Here is a 25,751-nt window from a genome sequence, read left to right on the forward strand (position 1 = left end):
ACAATGTATTGGATACAAAAATAAACGTAAAAGATACAGACTATGTAACAGATACTAATTTAGTCATGAGGATACTAAACAGTACGTACGTGCATAAAATTGCATTCAACATTTTTTTCGTGGAATCTACTGCCAATGATCAAAATGGATTTGCTCAGATTGAAGTCGTATTCATAAGGGAACCCAAGATTTGCGCAACTCTCGTGAGATTTCTACGTGTTGTTCCTTCACTGTGAACGTTATACAAACGAATTGTGTTTTATAATGTGATAGCGCTGCGGTTTGGATCTGAATAGGGTTAAAGACAGAAAATTATTGGTTAAGTCATAAGTTAAGGTTAGGGAACTAACCTTACTCTCACTCTCGCGAGATCTCCCGCGGGTCTGGAGTTCCCTTCTAGACATGACGCTCAAATTGGGACGTACTGCGCGTGCGCACTGAGTGGTCTACGCGAGGTGGGAAAATTCATTCTATCGTGTCTCTGCGAACCTGTAACATAAACATGATTTTCAGCAAAAGTTAGTAACCTTGAGGAGTAAACAACACACAGACACACTACATATATCCATTCATCGCTGTAAGTACTCAGTTTGTTAGCTTATCTTGTTCTGGTTTGCTTGTGCAAGTATCTGGCATTCTGTTCGCTGTTGGGTACTATCAACACGATGTAACGTTATGGTACATCAGATAAACTACGTACTGTACGTTAGCTAGCTATCACATGTTCTGTTAAGTTGCTTATTTTAGCAGTTAAGTTGCTTGGAGTGTGTTGTAATTGGACCTAACTAATGTTGCAAAGGCCTCGTGGACTCTCATATATTTGGTTGAATGCAAAGTAGCAGCAGCCCAATTTGTCAAATAAAAGTGCATAGTTTACATACATGCATATACAGTCCAGCAGCCCTTCCACGTTAGCTTCTGTTCCACTGGTTGTCGTGCCATTGCCACAGAGTTAAAGGATCATTACACCCTGAAACCAAATATACGTATTTCTCCTCTTACAATATGTGCTATTCATCCACTTTTTTCGTGTGAGTTGCAGAGTTTAAGAGATATTTGCCGTACAGATGTCCGCCTTCTCTCCAATGTGATGTAACTAAATGACACCTTGTACAACGTAAATGGATAAATAGCACTTAAGGTAACAGGAAAAACATCTATTTTTGATTTTGGCGTCCTTTTAAAGCAATGTCTACCACTGCACTGGACAGTACAACTGTAGTAATTCATTACCTCTGTTCAAAGCAACTATTTAATTAATGTAATCATTGATAGAAACAGCTACTTTACTAACTCTTTATATTGACTGATAGTGTACTGTTGATAAGTGTGAAACCTAATAGGAGTTACCTTTTGTAGCAGTTTTGTGAGTAATTTAAGTCTTTTGCCTTTGTCAGTTTTTGTATCCCCATGAACTTTCCACTTCACCAAACATGATACTTAATTATCAGACTACAGACTACAGGTGATAATTAAGATTTGATTCAATTATGTGCAATTTAACAGATCTACTAGTCAATAAAGATTTTAAATATAGTGGAGATTATTTTGAGCATGCTTCGCATGTTGCCTGATATTTAATTATATGTTTTTAATACAAGGATGATAACGATGATTTGATGACCGATTAATTGGTTGTTAAGAATTTGAGTGATCAAGTAGAATTTAATAGATCTATCAAATCAAGATCTGAAATATAACAGATTAGTTTTAGGGCTGCAACTACCTATTATTTTCATTATTTTCCCGATTAATTAATCCTGTCACAGTCCTGTCAGTTAAAAAATAAATATACAACCGTGTTCTCTACATGTTTAGACCTATTTTTCAAGGCTTTCCTCTAACAATTATTTTCATTATTAATTTTTTTCATTATTATTAATTAGCATTTTCTCCGCTAATCAATTAGTTGTTTGGCCCATAAATTGTCAGAAAATACTGATCAGTGTTTCTCAAAGTCCAAGATGATGTCCTCAAATGTCTTGCTTTGTCCACAACACAAATATATTCAGTTTACTGTCAGAGAGGAGTAAAGAAACCAGAAAATATTCACAATTAAGAAATTGAAATCACAGAATTTTGACTCTCTTTGTAAAATACTACTCAAACCGACAAATCGATTATCAAAATAGTTGGTGATTCATTTAACAATCAATTAATCATTGCAGCTCTTATTACTTTAACAAGCATGCGCCATATGTCAGCTTACACTCAAGTATATGTGTTTAAAATGTAGGCCTGTACATTATGTACAATTTGCAACCCTAGTTTAATTTGTAGGCCTCTCTGTCTTTGGGCCTATATGTTTCATAGGCTGTTATATGGCAAGAATATGCAATATGTTGCTGTGCTTGCTAATTGATTATTAATGTTACCAATCAGTGATGAATTAAGGAATGTGGTTAGAATTTGCAACCCTACTACTGTCATGGCTACTGATACTTGATACTTGTTAGTGAAAGGAAAAGCATCGCCAGTGTTTTGAACTTTGTTTTGTTTGTATCCCTACAGATTACCAAAAGATCATTTACGAAGGAGCAGGCTTCAGCATCTGTGTGTGTGGAGGCTGACAGCCCCTCGGTGAGCACACAACTATGATTGTTTAACTGCCCATACCAGTACTGGAAATGCCTCTAACACAACCGAAAATTTGTACTGGTAATCAGATATTTCATAATTTATTAGCCGCAAAATTAGGGCTACACAATTAATCGCAATCAAATCAAAATTGCAATATCCAAATCGCAGAATCTGAACCACAATTTTTTGAAAAAAGAAAAGTGTGTGAGAAAACAGCATTATAATAAAGTACTCTGGTGCTGCAGAGTTGCCCCAGCCTAAAAATCTTGTTCTCCAGGTGAAAAAAAAAATGTTTTTTTTGGTACAAACCCCAACAAATGTAACACCATCATAATTTTTCTTTCAATCAAAATGAAAATTGTAATGCTAAAATGATCATTCCCACTCATCGTATCGCCATCACAATTTCAGTCAAATAATTGCAATATGACTTTTTTACTGTATTGTGCAGCCCTACCCAAAACTGAACCCTGTTTCTCAGTGGTGTCCTGAATGCCAGATTTTTAAAAAACTGAGCCAGGCCATACAAGAAGAGCAATCATAAATAATCATAAAGGTTTAGTAGTATATGCCTTTCAAAAATATATATGGAACACACTGGTATTGTATTGGTACTCTGTATCTGCTAATACACAAAATTCATGTATCGGGAAGGAAAAGCTGGTTTCAGAACACAAACCAAGTCATTGATTTTCCCTGGACTCTGCAGCTCACCTGTTGTGCAGCATGAAGATCGCAGTAGAAGGCTGCTGCCATGGGGAGCTGGACAAGATCTATGAGACAATCGCATACCTGGAGAAGAGGGAAGGGGTAAAAGTGGACCTGCTGCTTTGCTGTGGGGACTTCCAAGCAGTGAGAAATGAAGGAGACATGAAGTGCATGGCAGTACCTGCCAAGTACAGGATGATGCAGACCTTTTACAAGTCAGTTCTTTGGCCTTTCTTTTACATGTAAAAGTGTGAGGCATGAATGTGAGCATTTACAACGTCAATATTACTGTGTTTATTGTAGATACTATTCTGGAGAGAAGAAGGCTCCAGTCCTGACCATCTTCATTGGAGGGAACCACGAGGCCTCCAACCACCTACAGGAGCTGCCTTATGGAGGCTGGGTGGCACCCAACATTTATTATCTAGGTAGAGTCTAGCACATAGAAAATGTGGTTATTCCATCTATCTCTTAATTCTCAGGCCTGACTCTACCATTTTTTTCTAGGTTATGCTGGTGTTATTCGCTACAAAGGGATCAGAATCGGAGGCTTATCGGGAATTTTCAAGTCACGTGACTACAGAAGGGGTGAGTTTTAGACCTTATTCAGACTGTCAGCCAAATCTATTTTTGCCATGTCCTGATTGATTTTAGAGTCTAGACAGAAAACACCCCACATGATAGAAATTTGATTTGCCTGCAGTCTGAACAAAGTCTTGATTTGATCTCAACTGTTGAAGTTAAGCACATTGTGCAGTATGTTTACAAGAATTGTGTGTTCTTTAAGGTCACCATGAATTCCCTCCATACAATCCTGATACGCTTCGAAGTGTTTACCACATCCGGAATGTGGAAGTATTCAAATTAAAACAGGTAAATATTTCATTTCATTTGTTCATTTGATGGGGTGGATACAATATAGAGATTTATTTCTATATACATTTCTATACAAATGTACACAGCATACAAAGATGCATATTATATACCCACCCCCTGCACCCCTGAGATAACACAGTAACTGAGGTGTGAAAAGAGTGCATAAATGTTTTGGCTGCATCGAATGTTAGTGTTAGCTGCTAATTAGTCTAAATTAGAGCTGCCGCAATTGATCAATTATCCATCCATCCATCATCCATAACTGCTTATCCTTTGTTAATAAAAATGTTCAAATTCTCTGATTTCAGCTTCTCAAATGTGAATATTTTCTCGTGTCTGTAATTTTTCTTATGACAGTAAACTAAATATCTTTGTGTTTTGGACCTAACAAGAAATTTGAAGACATCACCCTGGTCTATGGGAAACAGTGATCAACATTTTTCACCATTTTCTGACATTTTGCAGACCAAACTACTAATTGATCAGTAATCGAGAAAATAATCATCATTTGATTTTCTGACTGTTGATCATAATGTCTTGTGCAGTTGATGTGGGCCGTCTTCCAGAAAAACAAATGGACACTGTTTTGTTAAACATTAAGCATCCAGTAGGGTTGGGTCATTTTCAGCCCAGCCATCAGCAGTTGGCAATATCTTTGTCCCTGTCTCAGCTCCTCCCACCCTCTCAAGTATCAGTTGGGAGATGTGCACAAGCAGCACAAAATGTTATGTCCACTGTGTACATTCCCTACATCCAGTAAACAAAAAAATCTCACAAAATATCAAAAAAATGAATTATTCTCACACCTGTTTTTCTTTTTACACAGAGAAATAGAACCGCACACCTTCTGAATTCAAGTCTCTCTTTTTCACCAAATTTAGACAAGCTTAATTGGCTTGTTAACACCTCGTAAGACACGCTTCATTCAAACTCCACATAAAAACATGTATAAGTCACCAGAACTGTCGACCACCAACCGTGGTTTGGTCAAATTAAATCCCTGATTCACTGCATGAAAAGAGTACAAAGAGTCTGGCGCTGCATGCCGTTTTCCTCTCACTCCTCATCCAGTTCAGAGCACTCATGGTCCAGTTGAGTGGGCATGTACTGCACTGCTGATGAGCAGCGGCTGTCACATTAGCAAAATAATGTGGCAAATGTTCCCCAAAAACAGGGGGAAAAAAATTTGTCAATGGATTCTGTTGTCCAGTCACCCAACCCTAGTGTCCAACATAAGTTTTCAAGCCAAACAGCTATTGATTTCAGGTGGAAGCAACACTCTAGATTCAACTTGCACACAGATCCAAAGAACATCTAAACAGTGTATATTGATTCAGAAATGTTTATTTCCACTAAGATCCAGATGCCCATGGACATTTTCTTGAGCCATGACTGGCCTCGTGGAATCTACCACTATGGAAGTACAGAGGACTTGTTGCGAAAGAAGAAATTTCTGCGCCAAGAAGTAGAGTCCAACACGCTGGGAAGTCCTGCTGCTGAGGAGCTCCTGGCTCACCTCCAGCCTACCTACTGGTTTTCTGCACATCTTCATGTGAAATTTGCTGCCGTTATGCAGCATCCGGTGAGAGTGACCGCCTTTCTGCACCAACTGTATCGCTCCTAATGTCTGTAGTCAGTGTCATTCTGGGTACCAATCTAATATACCAGTGTATTACACCACCTCAGTGACTCCTCTTGTCTTTAGCCCAAAGGTAATGCTGCCCCACGTGTAACCAAATTCCTGTCCCTGGATAAATGCCTTCCATATCGAGAATTCTTACAGGTGAAAAAAGGTTTTGTTGTTAAATGCTCACAGTCTAGTTTTGGTTGTAGGGCTGATCGGTCTAAGCCATGACATGTACACTTGTGTTGCAGATTGTGGATGTTCCAGAAAGACTTGAGAGCTCATCTGAGGGTCTGGAATATGATCCAGAGTGGCTTGCCATTCTGAAGGCCACCAACAGTCTACAAAGGACCACCCCACACCCCTGGAACCCCCCAGAGAATAATGGCCTGCACGAACGGTACACAGATAGATAGACATGAAATTACAGGCAGAGCAAATGCAATCAGGTGAACATGAAAAGACAATAACAACAACAAACAGCATTCATGGATACGAAAAGACCTTTGAGAGTTTATAGACAAACAATAATTTTCAAGTAGTAACATAGCTGTGACTAAAGCCCCACTGAAGCAGTTGCAGCCAGTATTTGCATGTCATAATTCAGATTTAACCTGTTGGTTATGAATTTATGAATTCTTACAATTAAGGCAAAATTTAATTGCTTCAACACACAGTATATGAAGAGGGAATTGTTACTGCATAGAAAGGAATCTCATGTGCATCATACTGTTGCTAGCACATAGCACTGTCTAGGATAGGGTGTATATATTTAAATATTCTAGGAATACAACTAATTATTGTTTTCATTAATGATTTCTCAATAAATTAATTGACTAATACTAATACTGGTCTAAAAAAATGTCCAGTTTGTCCAATCCACATTCCAAAAAGCCTTTACTAACCTCAAGTGTTTGTGGTAGAGACTGCACACTCAACCCACAAACATAAGCAGCAAAGTGCTTAGTCCGGTACTTCATCAAGCTGATGAAAACATGCTCTGGTCTTAAATATGCACACACACACAGTTTGTGTATTGAATAGCGTAACTGTGTGACCATCTCAGACAATATTAATACAACAAACAATATATTTAAACAACCGAGCAATGCGCTCTGGAATTGAGAAGTAGCTAAAATAAATAAAATAAGTTTTAGTTTTTTCTTATTACCTGTTCTTCAGCCCTGAAACACATGCTGTGTGAAAAGTTTTTTTCTTTTTCTTACTCATAGGGCTGAATTGTGTACTCTGCTTCTTTTTTTTTTTTTTACATTCAAGGTTTTTGTTGAGGTTTTTGAATTAAGCTTCCAGTGTCTGTTGTCATATTTTAAGACATCACCACCCAAAAAATCCTTTAACAAAATCTTGAAGAAAGTGAACAATCAAATTGAATACTGTGGTTATAATACTTATATTATTAGTGTAGTCGAATCTCTATCTGCATCTATGCAGAAATACATGATTTAAACACAAGGCAGCATTTAAATGTTGACTTAGAATTTGACTGTTGATGTTAGGAATGACTCTCTAAACTGTTTGGTACAGCTCTGAAAATTGAGTTTCCAAAGTCATGAGCAGGGCTGGGAGGGTTACTTTGAAAATGTATTTTGATATAGTTACTAATTACCTGTTATAAAATGTAATCAGTAACATAATCAAAGTATCACAGTATTAAAGTAATGTAACTTGGTTATTTTCTGTCACATTTGGATTACCTCAGTATAAAATACAGTGAATTTTTTTAAGCCTAATATATTGTTTTTAAGACCACAACTAATAGTTATTTTCATCATTGATTAACCGGTCCATTATAAGTCTAGTCTAAGTCTAGACTAATAATCGACTAGTAATAGTCTCCTCAAATGTCTTTTTTTGCCCACAACTCAAAGATATTCCTTTTACTGTCAGGGAGGAGTAAAGAAACCAGAAAATGTCAATTGAACATTGAATAACTTGACTAATTCTCTCTCATGTATTTGCACATGACTCCAACATAATGTCACAGCTGCTGTGTTTACCATTTCATTTCATGCTGTTTCCATCATCTGGATTGTTTCTACCTGGCAGGTGGGACTTCAGAGTTTCAGAAGCAGATATGATGCAGGTGATGGAGGATTTGGACGGTGAACTTGGCATTCCAGACAACTTCAGCCAGACCGTGCCGCCTTATGACCCCAACAAACCCCAGCCCCACGCTGCCCCCAGCTGTAACACCAACCCTCAGACCACCGAGCTCTGTGCCACATTAGGTCTCACAGACATGCACGCTCAGGCCGGGCAGGGAGGTTATGAGGCGGGGAGAGCTCAGGGTGGTAATGGAGGGGAGGAGGAAGATGATGAAGATGGACATAGCATAGGAAGCACGGACGAGCCCAGCGAGTACCCAAGCGACACTTCTGGATTGTCGAGTTCATTTAATCCTGATGAGATCACAATAGAGGATGAGTGGGAGGAAGATGAAGAGGAGAAGGGAAAGGAGGAGGTTGGAGCAGCAGTAAAGGGAGATAAGCTTTCAGATGTTATCCACACCCCCGGCCGTATGGTTCTGCCCGCACCCAAATCTGACACCTCGCCTGCTCACGTGTCCCACCTAATGAACCTGCCGCCTCCCCTCCACTCCACCCCGGCCATAGCCCGGTCTCAGCCCGAAGCAGAAAGGGAAGGACACTGTGAGGGCGAGGATGAGGATCCCACAGCCGTACGTATGCTAAAACGCACCAGCGATGAGAGCGGAGATCCCAGCAGCAGAGGCACAACTCCCAGAATCAAACGCAGGAACCAGGTCATCTATACAACAGTGGAGGATGAGGAGAATGAGGATTAGACGTCAGGGTGAGGTCAGGCAAAAGGCTCTCAGACTCGGTCCATGCCATTTGTCAGAGTGGAAAATTCTCCATTAGTTTAGATTGATTTGTAAAACTTGGTATTAAAGAAATAGTTTGGATTATTTAAAGTGAGGCTATATGAGGTATTTATCCATTATGACTGTATTACCTACAGTAGATGGCATCAGGCAGCAGGAGTACTGGTGTACAAAGCCAAGCAATGTGCTGCTGTGGACAGAGTCAGCTGCAAAATGTATTTCAGTCCACATAAAACAAATCAATATATACACCATATTGAGAACATTTTCACAGTTTTATCTTGCTGTTGCTGTCTTTTCCAACAGGAAACTGCCCTTATATAAATCAAATATTGCTGTCTCCAAACCAAAAATCAGTCATTTTACGTCACAGAACACTTTCTTAGTTTGTTTGACTTTTGTGAGTCCAAACTAACTTTTTAAAACAAGTCACAAAATAATACAAACTGAGCAACTCCTGTGTTGTGTGAGGTAAAGTACTGTTTTTGTCAAAGAAGTCTGATGGCTTTGGAGAGATGGACATTTGCCTTATATAACTTCGGTGTTATTGTGTTTTTTATGGGGATGGGTATCATTTTAAAAAAATACCAATATAAGTACCCTTAAAGTGATACCAAACCAATGGAGTACTTCAGTCGATACCTTTTCTTTAGGGTTCTTCTTTATGAAGAATGCCTGCAGTGATTGTCTGCAAGCAAAACCATATAAATAGTCTCTATTTTTTCTGCATCTGCATACCAAAAGGATAAAATGCAGGTATTGTGTGACTGGAGAAGTTTCAACATTCCTTAGTCACTTTGATCAATACCTTAAAGGTACTGAGTACTGATACCCTGCCCTAGTTTTTAAAGGGTTACTTCTGATTCAGTAGTCACAATAACACAAACAAACTAACGGGTAGACCAGCAAAAGGAGTTTAGTTGAGCAAGAGAGTGATATTTGGCTTGTATAACATTGGTTTCCTTGATCAGTACAGGCTGTCTGACAGCAAACTAAACCACAGAAAATAGTCTGAGTATACCATAAACCTATACTGATATTGCTTTCTATTTTTGGCAAAAATACATTTTGCTGCTGACCCTGTCCACAGCAGTACATTGCTTAGCTTCTGTGCTGGTACAAATGCTGCTTCTCCAAACTTGGTGTGTGCTCAACACCATCTACTGTAGGTAGTACGCTGACTTTAAGTAAGTACCTTAATACATCCCCACTTCAAATAATCCAAACTGTACCTTTAATTTCTATATTTTTTTCAGATACTGGCATGAGCTGTACAATGTGGAGCAGGATATGGCTTTATTAAAATGCCCTAAAAGCTGACTGTTTATGACAAAAGAGTGTTAGTTTCTGAGTTTCTTAAGAAATGCAATTATAGCCTTTAAAATACTGTTTCTTTTTTACATCTTATTTTTGTATATTTTAATCAAACAAAGAAAATTTTAGGAAACAAGATTTTTGAGTTTTGTGGGGTTTTTGTACATGTAATTTCAAGACAATGGCAATGAGTTAAGAGGGTATCCTCTTTTACCATGAATCACATTAAACAATGTACACGCTCTCAAAAGAAGTAATAAAATGTTTGTTGGTGTCTTGTTTCACTTATCTGAGGCATGAGGCAAGTGAAAGAAAAGCAATCAGCATTCTGCACTCAAAGCGCCATTCACAGCTTTATTGAACACTATACATACTCAAGGTGCTGATGAAAAATCCAGTCATGTTTTAATGACCTTGTCATCTGAAGTGCACAGAACACTGAACCTACTTGTGATCACTGAAGAATGAATGAGTGAGTGCTGTTTAATGTATACGATGAGCTGTTCATGTCCTGGAGGAGGAGAACAAATCAAATGGCATTGTAGTTCAAATACCGATCTTAAGTAGTTCACCATGTTTTTATCAAACATCTTGAATGAATAGTTAATCCAGAAATGAAAATTCAGTCATTATCTACTCACCTTCATGCTGATTGAAGGTCAGGTTTATATTTTTAGTCCACAAAACACTGCTGGAGTTTCACAGGAAAACCGTGTTACAGAATCTCCCAAATAGCAGAAGTGAATGGTGACCAGTTTTCAAACGAAAAAAACAATCAGTAAAACCCCATAAAATGCCTCCATACTGCTTGTCTGGAGTAATCAAGTCTCCTAAAGCCCCAATATGCCAAGTTGATTTTAAAATGTGACATTTATATTGTTCATTAGCACACCAACTTAACTGTGTGTGTATGCAAGTGAACGGCATGTTGGAGCTTTAGGAGACTTGGATTACTCCTGACAAGCAATATGGATGCATGTTCTGTTTTTTTTTTTTTTTTAATTGTTTTGTTCCGTTTTAAAACTGGTCACTTTCACTTAAATTGTGTGGGAGATGTTGCAAAGCTGTTATCCTGTGAAACTCCAGCAGTAAACCCGACCTTCAATCGGCATGAGGGTGAGTAGATGATGGCTATATTTTCATTTAGGTGAACTATCCATTTAAAGGGAGTTAAGGTTTTTTGAAGTGGGTTTGTATGAGGTACTTATTTATTTTCAGCAGAAGAGAAGCAGCAGGAGTACCAGTGTAGGAAGCTGAGCTGTGGACAGGGTCAGCAGCAAAATTTAATTTAGACACCTGAAAAAAGTCTATCAGTATAAGTATACGCTGTATGTAGAATATTTTCACTGTTTTACGTTGCTGTTGGACAGCCTCTACCAACCACAAACCAGTATTATATAAGCTGTTACATCTCTCTCTCCAAAGCAACCAGACTCCTCTTGCAGCATTTTTACCTGACTGGTCTAATATGAAACACCATAATCACACAATAATACAAACTAACAGATCGAGGCAGCGGTAGACCAGCAACTCCTGCATTCTGTGAGATAAAATTACTGTTTTTGTCAGAGGAGTCTGGTGGTTTTGGAGAGTGTGATAAGCTGTCCACAGCAGTACTTTCTATTCCTGCACCAGTACTGCTGCTGCTTCTCTAGACTGCATGAAACTGACTGGATAAATACCTCATACAATCTGAATAATCTGAACTATCCCTTTAATATGCATGACGTGAACTTGAAAAAATAAAGCACAGATTTTCCTGGACAACAGTATTTGTTTAAATCAATCAGATTTATAACATTGATTAGAGTCCTTTAAACGATCCATTCCAGGTTCACAAGTGTGCTCTGCTAAAATCAACATACACTTTCAGTAAAATTAAGACAATATATAACATACAGTGTATTCAACAAGATCTCTTTACATCCATACAGAGCCAATACAGTATAGCCTAATGACAGGGTGCCAAGTTATTGGTTTATAGTACAAGCCGATGTCAGAGAAGTGGTTTTCCTGCACGTTGCCTACGAAGCACACACTAAAAGAAAGCCTCAAACATGATTCACGGAAAAAGAAAACTGGGAATAGGCACTTCTGTTTTTTTGTGTTTTCATCAATTCACTACTCATTTTCTTCAGCCAAGCTTTGGACAGCAACCAAGCACACAACTCTGTTTTAAGAGCATCAAATGAAGTTGAATGAATCAGTAAAACCATTTAAGATCACTAATGAGTTCATGTTCACCAACAACTTAGCCTTAGGACAAGGGACAGATGAGGGACACAAACACAAGATGGGCAGATTTTCTCCTTCAGGGCACGGTGCAGGTTTATCACAAATCCGCCCCCAGTGCATCATATACCAATATTTAGTATTTATCTGATGCTAAACATTTCATCTGGGCATCTTAGACCCACAACTCTCTGTTAAAATCGAGATTACAACAGGGACTTAGTAAGTCTGCAATCCTATTTTCTTTGGGTTTGAGGGACACATTCTCTGCTATAGACATGGAATCAATTAGAGCTAACAGTTTCCTGATCATACATAACGATATTTAAGTCAAGACTACATTTTACACTCCATATCAAATCTATATTGTTCCTGTAAGGAGCTACGGCCTGTGTTGCTTTTCCTTACGAGCACTCAAGCAAGGCATTGAAACCCGAAATGCTTCAGGAACACTGCACTTCAACAAGCTTTCAGTAAACAAGCAGGTGTGTGTGAGAAACCAATACTGCTCACAGCAATTTTTGAAGTAGTTGCGAAATTTAATCTATTTGACCGTGTACATGGACACATATTACACATTTTTCTCATTAACACTCAGCGCGGCTTAAAAATAAATGTCTTGGGTATGGTGAGGCACTAAACTTAAGAGTCAGGTTTAGGAAAAAGTCATGGATTGTGTTAAGTAGGGCTGCAAAATTAATAGCAATATTATTGAAATCACAATATGACCAAGTGTAATATCTAAATCACAGAACCAGAACTAAGTCGTTGTTTTTTTAAAAGGAAAAAATTGTGAGAAAACAGCATTATAAATGAAGTGCTGCAGAGATGCCCAGGCTTAAATATCTTAAATATCCACTAATCGTATCACATATCGCAATCACAGTTTCAGTCAAAGTGATCGCTATATGACTTGGCATAAAACCAATGGGCCTCATGCAAGAACCACTTATACGGACACATTTGTTCTTAAGTTCTTAAGAACTCATCAAATTTCTCGTATTTTGAATTTTCTTTCTTATGTGCTGTCAGTCTGCTGTTATCCAAACAGATTTTTCACTAATGACTGTATATTTCATTAGTTTGAACATTCTGAAAATAAACTACATTAATAATTTTGTCGACATGATCCTGTTTGACTGCATTTCAAATTATAATTGCAAATTTACCCATAAAGCCTCTCATCATTAATTTAATGATGTATTATTACCTGCTGTTAGGTATATTGGCTGTTAACTTCACATGCAGGTTTATGAAGTCTCTGTTAAGGCGAACATCCTCACTTATTCTGTCGTCTGTCTGTGTGATGGAAACTCCTCTTGACCCCCTCCTCCTGTTGCGATCATAAACCAGCCCTTGCTATGGTGAGGCGTTTTTTTAAGCCATTTTTTTATCAACAGATTTATTCCAGTCACAGTATGACCCTCAGGTAACACGGCATTAACAGCACTCGATTTTCCAGTTTCTTGGCTTTAGCAGGTCCCTTAATTCCTCTACTGATGCTGTTAACATGATTTTTAATCTCAACACTCATTACTAAACCTTCCTGAACAGGGAGCGTGGTCTTACATGGTATTATTGGGGTGTTTATTCTGATCATTTACAAGTCTTATGCACGTGCGCTCTGATACACACAGACAGATCATTTACACAGTTATGTGAAGCTACGAGGGTTTGTTGAATTGGATGTGGCGTCTTCATACCAGAAATTTAAGGTGAGAATACGAAAATGTTCTTGCATGAGGCCCAATAAAGTGTTGATCTTTACAAATCAAGACTCAACGGTCTAACCAATGGCACAGTTGTCGGTGCGAAAAAGAAAATGTTAACACTGGAAAATCTCACTGAATTGTGGCAAAGTCAAATCAAATCATGAATTTGGATTAGTTATTTGTTACTACTTATTTAAGTTCACATAACTTGTGTCAGTCAGAGTAAGTTAGACTGTTGGTCTGACATGGGAAATGAACCCTGATCCCCTGAGTGAAACTGTTTTTGACCTGCTCATCCACCAACTCCTCCTCTCAGCACTTCATACTACTGTCGTCTTTATTACTTTGCAATGCGCGCCGACTATCTCAAGAAACACTGACAATTTGTGTCCCCGTACACTCATCTATAGATTACATTTCGTGACTTTTCCACAAACTGCAGTGGCGCTGGGCTGGAGAAACGCAATCTCAAATCATCATCATCAAAAACAAAACCTCATTAAATCAGAACTCTGCAGAGATTTAAATGTTTGCCTCAAATACTGAGTTTCACTTTCTATCTGGACAAAAGGAGAGGAGTAATGTGAGTGGAAGCAGTGTCGCATCACTACCAGCAGTCAAGAGAAGTCAAAACACAGGACAATAAATACGGACAAATTGACTTATGTTGGGCAGACTGTGCCGCGGGTCTTAACCGATGTGGGTCTGGACAGTGCCAGTGACACCAGGGAAGGTCAGGCAGGACAGAGACGGATTATGAATTATGGGATCATTCCAGTGGTACAATATGTGGCATTATACACAGCGGGATCTGATTGGTTCAGGACTATGAGGAGGCGAAGCAAGCAGGCGCACTCTGACAAAGGAGAAGTAGAAAGTGGCCACGACCTAACCATTTGGCTTCTTTATTTTTTGTCTTGACCCTTTTTTCTCCTTTCCTTACTTGGCTGCTCACCAGCGTGTGCTGCTCATTTTGTGCATTTTTTTTACGCAATCAGGGCTGTGACTGAAAGAAAATTCACAATTAGTGCTAAATACTACAACAGGCTTGTCACTGTCTTCCACATTCTTTTTTTTCCTCCTCTCAACCTCAGTTTTACTGTACCTCCCCTTGTATTTTCCAAATGCAGAACCTCAGTTGGTGGTCAAGAGACACAGATGTGAAACACTGTGCCTTTGTCCTCCATCTCTGCTTGCTCTTCCTTTCCTCTGATTCTCTCCTTTGAATTTCTCTGTCTCTGGTTTTCTGTCTGCTTGGACAGGAGGATGAATGAAGGGTAAGGGGATGAGTGGATGCTGGGTTTCCCCGCGCCAGGCCCACCCCTGTAAGTTGGTTGAAGGAGACAGGATGATTGAAGGGCTGTGGTGGTGTGGATGGTGGAATACTGGTGGGAGTTGTAGAAGTCTAGTTCCCACCACAGCAGGCTCTGGTGGAGTGGGCATCTGGGTCCTGGAGGTTGACTCCCCGATGTCGCGCTGCATGTGTAGGATTCTGGGTGTCTGTTTTTGGCATCTTTTTTGCTACATTAAGAAGACAAAACAAATTATTTTGACATCAGTTTGGAGTTTGTTTGTTTTTAAATCAAAATGAACATCAAACTCTCAGACTTTGTAACCATTAAACATACAGGGTGTCCATAAAGTCTCTTTGCAATTTAAAAAAATTATGACAAAAGCAAATGATGAGATATGTTAATCAGATTTGTTCTATGTACTCAGTGGTTATCAGAGTTTTTAATCACATTGCATTTGTATATTTCAGGTACCCTGTTGATGAAATAGGTTCTGTTAAATAAACCCGTAAAAATTGGGTACTCCTCAAGAAAAGGCACAATGTGTATCGTGGTTTATTGAAACAAAATCGGATATGCAGACTCAGCGAAACTACAAGATTAAGTATGGAAGACATCCACTGTCATGTTCGTCAATTCGTGCCTGGCACAAGAAATTTATGGAGACAGGGACAGCGTTGGATAAAGGGAGGAAGGGATGGCCCAATTCCCTGGCCACCTTGTTCACCAGATATCACTCCCCTGGACTTCTTTCTATGGGGTTATGTTAAAGATATTGTGTATCGAACCAAGATACAGGACATCAACGACCTGAAGCAAAAGATCACTGATGCCTTTGCCACCATTGATGAGGTTGTGCTACAGCGAACATGGCAAGAAATCGAGTACCGTCTTGATGTGCTTTGTGCAACTAATGGTGCCCATATAGAGGCGTATTAAATGAGGCAAAAAAACTTCAATATCTACTTTTCATTTTGTAATAATTTCCACAGATTTGTCTAGTCATTTGCTTTTGTAATAAATGTATTAAATTGTAAAGAGACTGTATGGACACCCTGTATATCCACTAAGAATGCACAATTAATCAACATTTAACAAAATTGCAGAATGATTTTCTCCAGTTTTCAAAGGCAGAGATGTCCTGTCCTAAACATCCTAGTCTACAGACTTAATTTGGTACAGACTCCTGTCAAAAATCACACCAAAGCCATTTTAACATGTTTCTCAATCAAAATAAGAACAATGATGTAAAAATGATCATTACCTCTAATACTGCAAATTGTATCCCAATTGCAGTATCACTCAAACTAATCACAATTAGATAATTTCCCAAAATCATTCAGCCCTAAAATCCACCAAGAAAATTTCTGGTTCACATATCTTCAAATTATTAAGAAATTATTTTTTTTAAAAATCTTGCATTTGAATTTAGACCTACATAAAAAGAAATGATAATCACAGATACATGCACCAGAGTTTTATTCAGATAAGTGAAGTAATTCAGAAGAAAAGTAGAAGGGCCCTCAGAGAGTTCAGACCTCTGTCAAGGCCAACAGTCCACTCTTCTGTGATCTGCAAATCTCCAAGTGCAATAATCAATATTATTGCTTGGTCCCATTAAGTGAGTCACTGCAGACAGTTCACTTTTGGATGTGAGTAAGAATAGACTTAGTTGCACGATATGTGCATTTACATTTCCATAGCCACACCTTAGTTTGAGTAAAAAGTTACAATCATGCTGTGTCTCCCATGACATCACTGTCGCTGAGAGGCCAGTATTGGATTTGAGCGTGAACTGGTCACGGTCATGCACGCACAGAGGAAGACTCACAAAGACTGTCATACAGAAGTAACATGGAAGCCACTAACGTCAACTTTTACAGTTTCATTTAAAAGTGGATGTGCAGTGGAAGTGAATTTCATGAGCAGATGATAATGAGGATGAGGAGAAGAGAGGCAGATTGTTTGGCGTTGGCGTCCTGCACCATCCTGTCAGGGTTTATTTTGCAATAATGATCCACTGATTGTACATTATCCCTTCCGTAATGACTCTTTTGGTCTAAATCTCATTCTCCTCTGAAATAACTGAATTTTAGTTTAAACTTAAGTGGAGGGACACTCACCAATGGCCAGGAAGAGCTCATTGACGTTCATGGCTGTCTTGGCAGAGGTCTCCATAAAGAGCAGGCCGGTGTCTTCAGCATATGTCTGGGCTTCCTTTGGCATCCAGCACACAAACAAATACAAATAGAGCATCAGCAGTCATTTGACAAAACTTCAAACACTAAACCTGAAAAGAACTCAAATGCTTCTTATCTACAAATAGCAGGCAGACGTCTGACTAATGCACGGCACAAATCTCTGTCTGAGCTGTAGAGTGCAGCCTCCACAACAACTGTTTATGTTTTGTATTGAAGGTTTTCTGACAAAAAAAACACCCGTTTTCTGTTGGTCAGCATGATAAAGTTTATTGTGGGCGAAACTTAGATGGAGACAGAAAATTCCCTGAACATGTTAGTTTAAATCAGCTAGCAAGTCTTGTTGGCTGTTTTTTTTAATAGGCTGAAGAAAATCAGAGTTTTTCTAAATATGTACCGTCACTCACTCTCTAGGTTCACAAATGTTACTTGAAAAAGTTCACATCAACCAATGGGAGCAGACTGGCCAACCCATATACGCTCACTCATTGGATGGATGAACTTTCTACAATGTCTATAGGGCTAGGCAACTGGATGAATATATCTGCAAGGGCTGAGTCCATAATTGGCTGTATTTTTGCTTTGTTGTTTGTTTTTTTTAACTTTTGCTAATTTAGTGGTCTGCAGAGTGACAGGAGCTGCTCCAGCTCAGGATGAGTGAAAGCTGAACAGCCTGAAGAACCAGACTGTTTTCACATCTAATACAGTGAATTAAGGATTTATTTCCAACAAACTAGAGCTGGTGATGCTCTAACAGCAGAAAGACTGCACAATATTTTGTTTGTCTATTGAGTTTATGGCATATGAAGTGTGTTTTACAGAGTTAACAAGGCAATTAAAGCTTATCTTAGTTCAATAAAAGAGAGAAACTTCAGAAGGTGATCACTGTATTTTTCAGTTTACTCAGAGACACACACATTTCTGTGTATTGCATTGTAAAGTTATAGCATATGCCTCATGTAACCTGTCATCAGCAGTGATTACCATCAGGCTGTAGCCCCCAGACAGAGGCCGGACAGCAGCATGTTACCTCATACTCCACTAGTCTCCTCTCTGCCAGGTCGGCCTTGTTCCCAGCCAGGGCAATAACAATGTTAGGACTGGCCTGCCTCTGCAGCTCCTTCACCCAGGCCTTAGCTCTCTCAAAAGTCTCCTGCACAAACAAAAGCACCAAGGTCAGATAAGCCACCATCATAGATTTCGTCAGAATTTAGTCATCAGTTATGGGACTAACTGCTTACCTCATAAAGCTGAGATAAGCATAATGCTGGGCAGTTTACTGTTACATTAACATTAGTATCAGATTGTGGAGGGCCTCATTACAGAAACAACTGCTTGTCCTATCTTAACCTAAGTTTCAAAGAGAGGATAAATCTTATCTTCCGATTACAGAAGAAATTTCTACCTCAGAGCTCGTTCTTAAGAAATCCTAAATAGAACTGTAAACTTGATTCTTCAATCAGCACTCATCCTGTCATGCCTACATCTGTGTGCACAGGAGACTCCCCGTATCCTTGACAACGGCTGTCTTACCTCTCTTGTCACCTGCTAGCTATGGACAAGAAAAGATGGGCATTCAATTTCAGCTCCGATCAGGCACTGATCCTGTTGATGGAGGACAGGAAACCAAACCTCTTGAGGGTTTTTTGTGGAGGAGAGGAAGCCCTATCAATTTCAAATTCAAAATTAATCATCTTGACACTCTATATATACCCTTGAAATATTTGATCAAGGGAAATATAAAGTGTCATCATAGAGTACATGCTAGATGGTTTGTTGTTTGCAAATCCAGCTGCCTTGCAAGGTAAGTGGTTCCCCATTTTCATACAGGCCTAACAACTGGTGCTGCCTTTTGTGCCTTTTGAAATTAGGACAGCATCTCTGCAATCCTATCTTGCTAACTGCTTCAGTTACGACACTTCTGTAATAGCTAAATTCCTATACTGAGGTAAAACAGGACTTTTTCGTTAATGCAGGTAAAAAACATGTTTTTGCAATACTAAATACTGTAAAGGTCATCCTAAACTGACATAAGATAGGATTCAGACTCAAAAAGTTTCTGTAATGAAGCCCCTGGATATCCAGTATTGTGATGTAGGTTCTGTATTACAGTTGAGTAAAATATTTCTTCATTTATTGGAGTGAAACAAACCGTGATGACAGACAAATACTTCTGCAGGCAGCAATAGGAATATATGTTAATACTGTACCGGCTTGGTGATGTCAAAGACAACGATAGCAGCCTGAGCACCACGGTAGTACATGGGAGCCAGGCTGTGGTACCGCTCTTGTCCAGCAGTGTCCCAGATCTCAAACTTCACTGTGGTGTCATCTAGACACACCGACTGAGCCAGGAAAGCAGCTGGAAATGAAGGGGGAAAGAAATCACAGGTTGGCAGGTGTTTCAATTTACCTCACCTTTTTTTCTACCCCCTTCAGTCACCTGATTTAGCTGTTTAACCAACTCAAAGTGTAACCCTCCTCCTCCCCCCTGCATTCACACAAACACAGGCCAAATTTGCCAGTCGTCACCTCCTATGGTTGTCTCCTGGAACTCATCAAACTGTCCCTTGACGAAACGCAGCACCAGGCTGGACTTGCCCACAGCCATGTCGCCCAGCAGCACCAGCTTGAACTGGCAGATCTTGGTCTGTGGTAGTGTGCCGTTGGAGCGGCCTCCACTCCCTCTGGAGCTCATACCGGCCCGTGTAGGAGACGGCAGGGGGGCTGGGCCTCCTCCCTGGAGCGGAGCACTCGTGCAGCCTTCCAAACAGAGTGGAGTCGAAGTGTTGTGGGTGGTGTCTTCTTGACCTCTCTTCACTCCTCGTTTTTGTCTGAATGAAGAAGTGAAAGGTTTTTGTTTTGGTGCAAGATTACATCACACTTTACCTCATCTACACTCTCTTTCTTGAAGCAACAAAAGCCTCTCCCAGTGCATACATAAAGTCTAGAGATTAGGGTTTTATCAGGAGGGATGAAGATCTGACATGAATTCAAGGAACAGCAAGAAACAAATTTGCATTGCAACTGTATTGCTTTACATTTACCAGCCCTGAATATCATTTGTGTTCACATGTTCCTCTGCCTCACACACACACTTAGAGTTGCCACCTGTCCTACAAAATACAGGATGAAATTTGTCCCTTATTTTAATGCCCACCCTACTTTAATGCGTAACACCATGTTTTCACATACTTGGAATGACCTGAGAAATAATTAAAACCAACACCTTTTCTTTGGACACAGTGGAGAAGAATTAAATCAGAATGACAGGCAAGTTGTCTGTCACTCAATGTCACTGTTGCCCTGGTTATGTAGACTCAGACACACATTTTTTTAATGCTGTCAAATACCTTTAGTTCAAGTCCACCTGTAAAATGAGACAAGCTGTCCAAATACAGATCTGAATGGCAGACAGACCACAAATACATAAGTCCTGTCAGAAACAATGAGTATAAAGCAAACTGCAGTTTGTCATAGAGTATTTTATGTCACTGATGGTGGACTGTCCAAGCACAAGGGCAAAGGCCCAGAGTGGCGGACAGACCAAATATTTCTGCCCATGTCTATGATCTGTTGTTTGAATCCTTGATATAACTGATGTTTTACTCCTAGTGACTCTTTATTTCCTTTAAAGCCATGATCAGAGTAGCACAGGACTTTGAAATTGACTGGTACATAAAAATTCCCCAGAGTGCAGGAAAATAATATGTTTGACTCTCAAAATCACATGAAGGAGGATCTCCTGCTTGATTTGAGTCCCTGTGCCTGGGGTCACAAAGTGGAGAGGTGCCCCTTAGAGTCTACAGCAAGGATGTCAAACATACAGCCCATGCACCAGACACAGCCCACTGGATGACTTTGCAAAGTGTAAATGTGATAGGGCTGCAGCTAACCATTATTTCCATTGTCGATTAATCAGTCAGTCATTTTCTCCATTAATCTATTAAGTAATTCTGCCACAATCTGGACAGTTGAAAAATAGGTCCAAACATTGCTGAATTTTCGTTACCTTAGAATGACCCCTTTATATTTACAGAGGGCGCAAGTCCTCTACCATGGAGGCCACAGTGTTGCAGTGCCATGTTTCTATGGTTGCCCAAAACGGACAAACTAAATACTCGCTCTAGATGTGGTCTTTTGCATTTAGTGCAAGTTTTGTGTCCTTCATAGGTTCTTCCACATGTTTGGAAGTGGAAAGTGAGACAATGTGTTTGCAATCTGCAGGCACAATGCCACTAAATCATACACACTGGTCCTTTAAGAAAAATAAGTACAGTGCTAATGGGGACACATGTTTGGACCTATTTTTCCAGGTCTTCCCTGTAACTATTATTTTATTTATTTTAAAGTCAAAGGTGATGTCCTCAAATGTTTTGTTTTGTCAACAACTCAAAAGATATTCAGTTTACTGAAACCAGAGGACACTCACATTTAAGAAGGTGACACAGAGAACTAATTAATCGATCATCAAAATAGTTAGATATTAATTTAATAATTGATTAATTGTTGCATATCAATGTGATATGTTAAAAGAATTTCTTGATCTCAACAAAAAATAATACAATTGTTGTTCAGTTCCAAAAATACATAAATGTTTTGTGGATTTGTAGATCCACTGTGATCTGTAAACTGTAAGGCATGTAATGACAGTAGACTGATGGAATGTGGAAAAACTGAGACACTGTTGAAACTGTACTCCTTTTCTTTAAGGACGAGTGTGTAGTGGTGTCTAGCACTGAGCTTGCAGACTGCAAATACACTGTCTCACTCTCCCCTTCCAAGCATGTAGGAGGACCTGTGGTGGACACAAAATTAGCACTAAAAGAGAAAGACTGCATCTAGAGCCAGCGTTTGGTTTGTCCTTTGTGGGCTAAACATGATGGCGGCCCCCATGGAAGAAAAGCTGCTTCCTCTGTATATATAAAAGACTCGTTCTAAGGTAACGAAAATGCAAAGATTTCTAATTTCAGGTGATAATAGACTAATGGAAACATATTACTGAATATTATAGTCCATTTCTGCCAAACCATCTCCAAAAATCTCATACAGTGGACCTTTAAGATATCTCAGGCTGTTCATCATCTGTTTTGTAAATGCATGGTTCATTAATTGTGAACATTTTCAGAATGTTCTTCTGGTACTTTACACTAAAAAAGGGGGGAAATTGGAGGTGTTGTTACTTTCAGGTTAATATGCATTGGTTTTACTGGTCTGGCAGACTGGACAGTATGTGTCCAATGAACTGTAGTGACTTTGACAGTTCTGGTCTAAAGGTTGTATTTGGAAGGGTGGAGATTCACTTGGCAATGAACCAAGGAACAGCCATAGACAAGTTTGGATTATACTGCGTTACATTTCCCAGCCCTGCATGTCTCTGTGTCCACTCAATCAGAGACATGTTTAGATATAAACTGTCCCGTAATCCTGCAGGGAAACTTGAGCTGAACAGAGATGCTGCGCCTCAAATTCCCTGTCTCCCACCTCATAGACAACAATGCTCAACATCCATCACTGCAGCGAATTAGTCATTTGAAACATTCCTCAGAGCTGGACGTCATACTGTGGAGCGTGTGGACGGAGGACGGTTAAATTCCTGCACTCTGTCCCTCAGTATTGGCGTTGGGTTAGTACCTCAGTAAATGTTATCACATCAGCAGCTCTTATCTTGCGTTATGTGCTAACGGGACACCGCTCCGGCCACTCAGGTCGGACGAGACGAAACTGAATCAAACCTTCATATTTCGACGCCTAATTAAACACACAAATGCTACATGTCCTTCTGAATAAGACACGACTACAGAGAGGAAAACAGAAAAATATTTACCGTATAAACTGTCGTTTCAGCGGCGCAGGTATCGTAGGCTTAACTGTTGACAATTTGGCTATCAGCTGGTTAAAGAGAATGTTAACACTTCCTGTAAATTGGCGCGTGCGCACTGAGTGCCGCATTGTCAAGCCTGTAACCGTCATGTCAGGAAGGGAAGCCCAGAACCGCGAAAGATCTCGCGAGAGTGATAAATTTAACCCAACCCATGGTCTTTCCCTAACTCTAGCCATGTGTTCTCCGTTCTTGAACCTAAACAGATTTCAACCACAACGTTGTCACATTATAGAACATAACAGAGCTGTTCAAAGTGCACAAGGAAGAAACAACGCGTAAAAATCTCGCGAGAGATTTACAAATCAAGGGTTCCCTTCTATACGCGAACTCCTCTGTAGGGAAGAACCGCATTCCCCAACGGTTTCTTCAGTGACTGTTGTCATTTCTCAAATTCTTAAGTTTCGATTCCGTCTTCTAAAGTCGACAAAGTTTGTCATCGTTGTTTTGCAGCTGAATGCAAATTATATTTTATTTGCTAGTATGTAGTAAATACAGTTAATACTTACAAGTTTGAATCAATAATGATAATGATGGTAATAAAAAGAATAAGAATAATGATTATTATTATTATTATTATTATTATTATTATTATTATTCAAACTATTATTATTTTTGTCAACAAAGCTTGTCATTGCTGTCATCATTATTTTGCAGTTGGAGACAAAATATGACAGTAGCAGGACCAGGTCATCAGCATAAAGGAGGTGTTTTATTTCTGTGTCTTGTAAATTCACATGCATATACACATGTTAAATACTTTATAAATGAGAAATGAATGAATTCAAGTGAAGTTAACAGCCTGATTTGTCATTACTTGGGTGCTTGAAAATTAAAAATAAAATATCAAAATATTAACCTTTTCTCAGTTTTTACAGTATAGGACATTTTAGCCTATTTCATAAAAGAGACAAAAAATAAGTGCATTTAGGAGGACTTGACATGCTCTTGTTTTTTCCTCTCATCAGTAAAATAAAACACACACTTTAATACTTTATTATGTATCAGTACTGCAGATAAAAAATTTAAATTTGCAGAATTTCTCCCATAGTCTTACACAGAGAAATTCCAGTAAAACAGATACAAAAATCATAATCAAATTATTAAACATCTATGAAAACATCAAATTCATTATCTCACACTAGAAAAATAAATTTGACATTCACTCAAAAATATTTTATAACAGATATGAGGGAAAAGGACAGAGATAAAATGTTAAAATCATGCCGACTCATGAATCAACATTCATCTGAAAGTAGTCAGATCAGATTACAATAAAGGTAAAAAATGTTGTGTTAATGAATCCAACAATTTTACAAATAAATCTGTCAGGGTCCAGCACACATTTATATGGTTATTATGATACTGCCACCATTTTTATTATTTTAGAGGAAATATCTCATATTCTTGATTTGGACCTCCAGGTGTGAGAGTCTCTGGAGCAAAATTATAAAAACTTTTTCTTTGGAGTAAGAGAGTTTTTAAATCTCCTCATCTTCTTGAAGATCTAACATGCTCTAAAGTTTTTTATGAGACCAATAAAAATCCTCTGACAAGTTCATGGGTTTTTCTTTGCGACTCTCTCATATGCTGGCTCCCTAAACTGGCACTCAGTCATCAAAGCTGTGAGAACCCTGCTCTAATGAAAACATACTTGAATATTATATTTCAGCTCTGCCACATTCTGCCATCAGGTCGTCATAAATCTCACACACTGGACCTTTAAATCAGGGTTTTCCTAAATTAAATCCAGTTTAATGTTTTCAGTTTAACTAAACTAAAATTGTTTCACAGCAATGTCATACAATACAATTGTGCAATGTCAGTCAGACAAAAAGAGCTGACATCACTAATTCAGCGTCATATCTGGTGAAACTGTGGAAATGGTGACATCTGGTGGGAGAAAGTAGCTACAGCAGGAGTTACAGAGCATGAACAGTGATGAAAAAAAACTGAACATTGATTTCTGTGAGGAAAAAGCTCCACATGACTTTATGTGTCTGTAGTCACACATAAAACTGTAGCAAATTAAACCTTTGGCCTAAAAAAGTATAATTTATTTGATTCTGAGCAAAAATCTATACAGTATTATTTTCCTTTGTGTTCTTCTGTTTTATAGACATAATCAATGAATATAACGTCTAAAATCTGCAAACACTGTCAAAAAATAATAAGATATTAACTTAATCAATGCTGAAGGAAATCCTTGTGCCAGAGCTTGCTTGTTTATTATAGAGTAATAAATATAAAGTGTACAAGGAGTAAATGCTAACTATAGTATAGATAATAGTAAACATAAGATAAATTTAGTCAAATGATTTTGAAAAAGTATTATTGCACATGATAGTAGAAACAGTTGTGGTCAATTGAAAAACTCCAGTGAAGCCATGTTTTAGAGCTTGTTCAGGTTTTATCTGCTTCATTTGTGGTCATGGTGCTAATAACCAGAACTTCACACATGCAATATCACC

General features: G+C 38.8%; 2 protein-coding genes across 2 annotated transcripts; one reads left to right on the forward strand and one right to left on the reverse strand.

Annotated features, from left to right (window-relative positions):
- The first annotated feature begins 420 nt into the window (after positions 1-420).
- Positions 421-9,532, forward strand: dbr1 (debranching RNA lariats 1). Its single transcript, XM_084724381.1, has 10 exons — positions 421-577; positions 2,512-2,580; positions 3,290-3,503; positions 3,592-3,716; positions 3,796-3,876; positions 4,076-4,161; positions 5,522-5,746; positions 5,870-5,947; positions 6,040-6,188; positions 7,856-9,532. The coding sequence occupies exons 3-10, from the start codon at positions 3,307-3,309 to the stop codon at positions 8,610-8,612; spliced, it is 1,698 nt and encodes a 565-aa protein (XP_084580507.1). The 5' UTR covers positions 421-577; positions 2,512-2,580; positions 3,290-3,306; the 3' UTR covers positions 8,613-9,532.
- A 4,235-nt stretch (positions 9,533-13,767) lies between these two features.
- Positions 13,768-23,368, reverse strand: rab5b (RAB5B, member RAS oncogene family). The gene is made up of 6 exons (XM_084724382.1): positions 23,227-23,368; positions 19,932-20,233; positions 19,610-19,761; positions 18,430-18,552; positions 17,325-17,418; positions 13,768-15,430 (listed from the first exon to the last, which is right to left on the reverse strand). The coding sequence occupies exons 1-6, from the start codon at positions 23,349-23,351 to the stop codon at positions 15,315-15,317; spliced, it is 912 nt and encodes a 303-aa protein (XP_084580508.1). The 5' UTR covers positions 23,352-23,368; the 3' UTR covers positions 13,768-15,314.
- Between the last annotated feature and the right edge of the window lie 2,383 nt (positions 23,369-25,751).

This window comes from Lutjanus erythropterus, chromosome 8 (assembly GCF_056507025.1).
Source record: "Lutjanus erythropterus isolate fLutEry1 chromosome 8, fLutEry1.hap2, whole genome shotgun sequence".
NCBI classification, from domain to species: domain Eukaryota; kingdom Metazoa; phylum Chordata; class Actinopteri; order Lutjaniformes; family Lutjanidae; genus Lutjanus; species Lutjanus erythropterus.

Coding starts and splice junctions, on each gene's coding strand:
- dbr1 (XM_084724381.1), top strand. CDS start 3,307: ATGAAGATCGCAGTAGAAGGCTGCTGCCATGGGGAGCTGGACAAGATC. Junction 3,504..3,591: donor ATGATGCAGACCTTTTACAA/GTCAGTTCTTTG, acceptor TGTTTATTGTAG/ATACTATTCTGGAGAGAAGA. Junction 5,948..6,039: donor CATATCGAGAATTCTTACAG/GTGAAAAAAGGT, acceptor CTTGTGTTGCAG/ATTGTGGATGTTCCAGAAAG.
- rab5b (XM_084724382.1), bottom strand. CDS start 23,351: ATGCGGCACTCAGTGCGCACGCGCCAATTTACAGGAAGTGTTAACATT. Junction 19,762..19,931: donor CCAGGAGACAACCATAGGAG/GTGACGACTGGC, acceptor CTTCATTTCCAG/CTGCTTTCCTGGCTCAGTCG. Junction 18,553..19,609: donor TCTTTGACATCACCAAGCCG/GTACAGTATTAA, acceptor TTGTTTGTGCAG/GAGACTTTTGAGAGAGCTAA.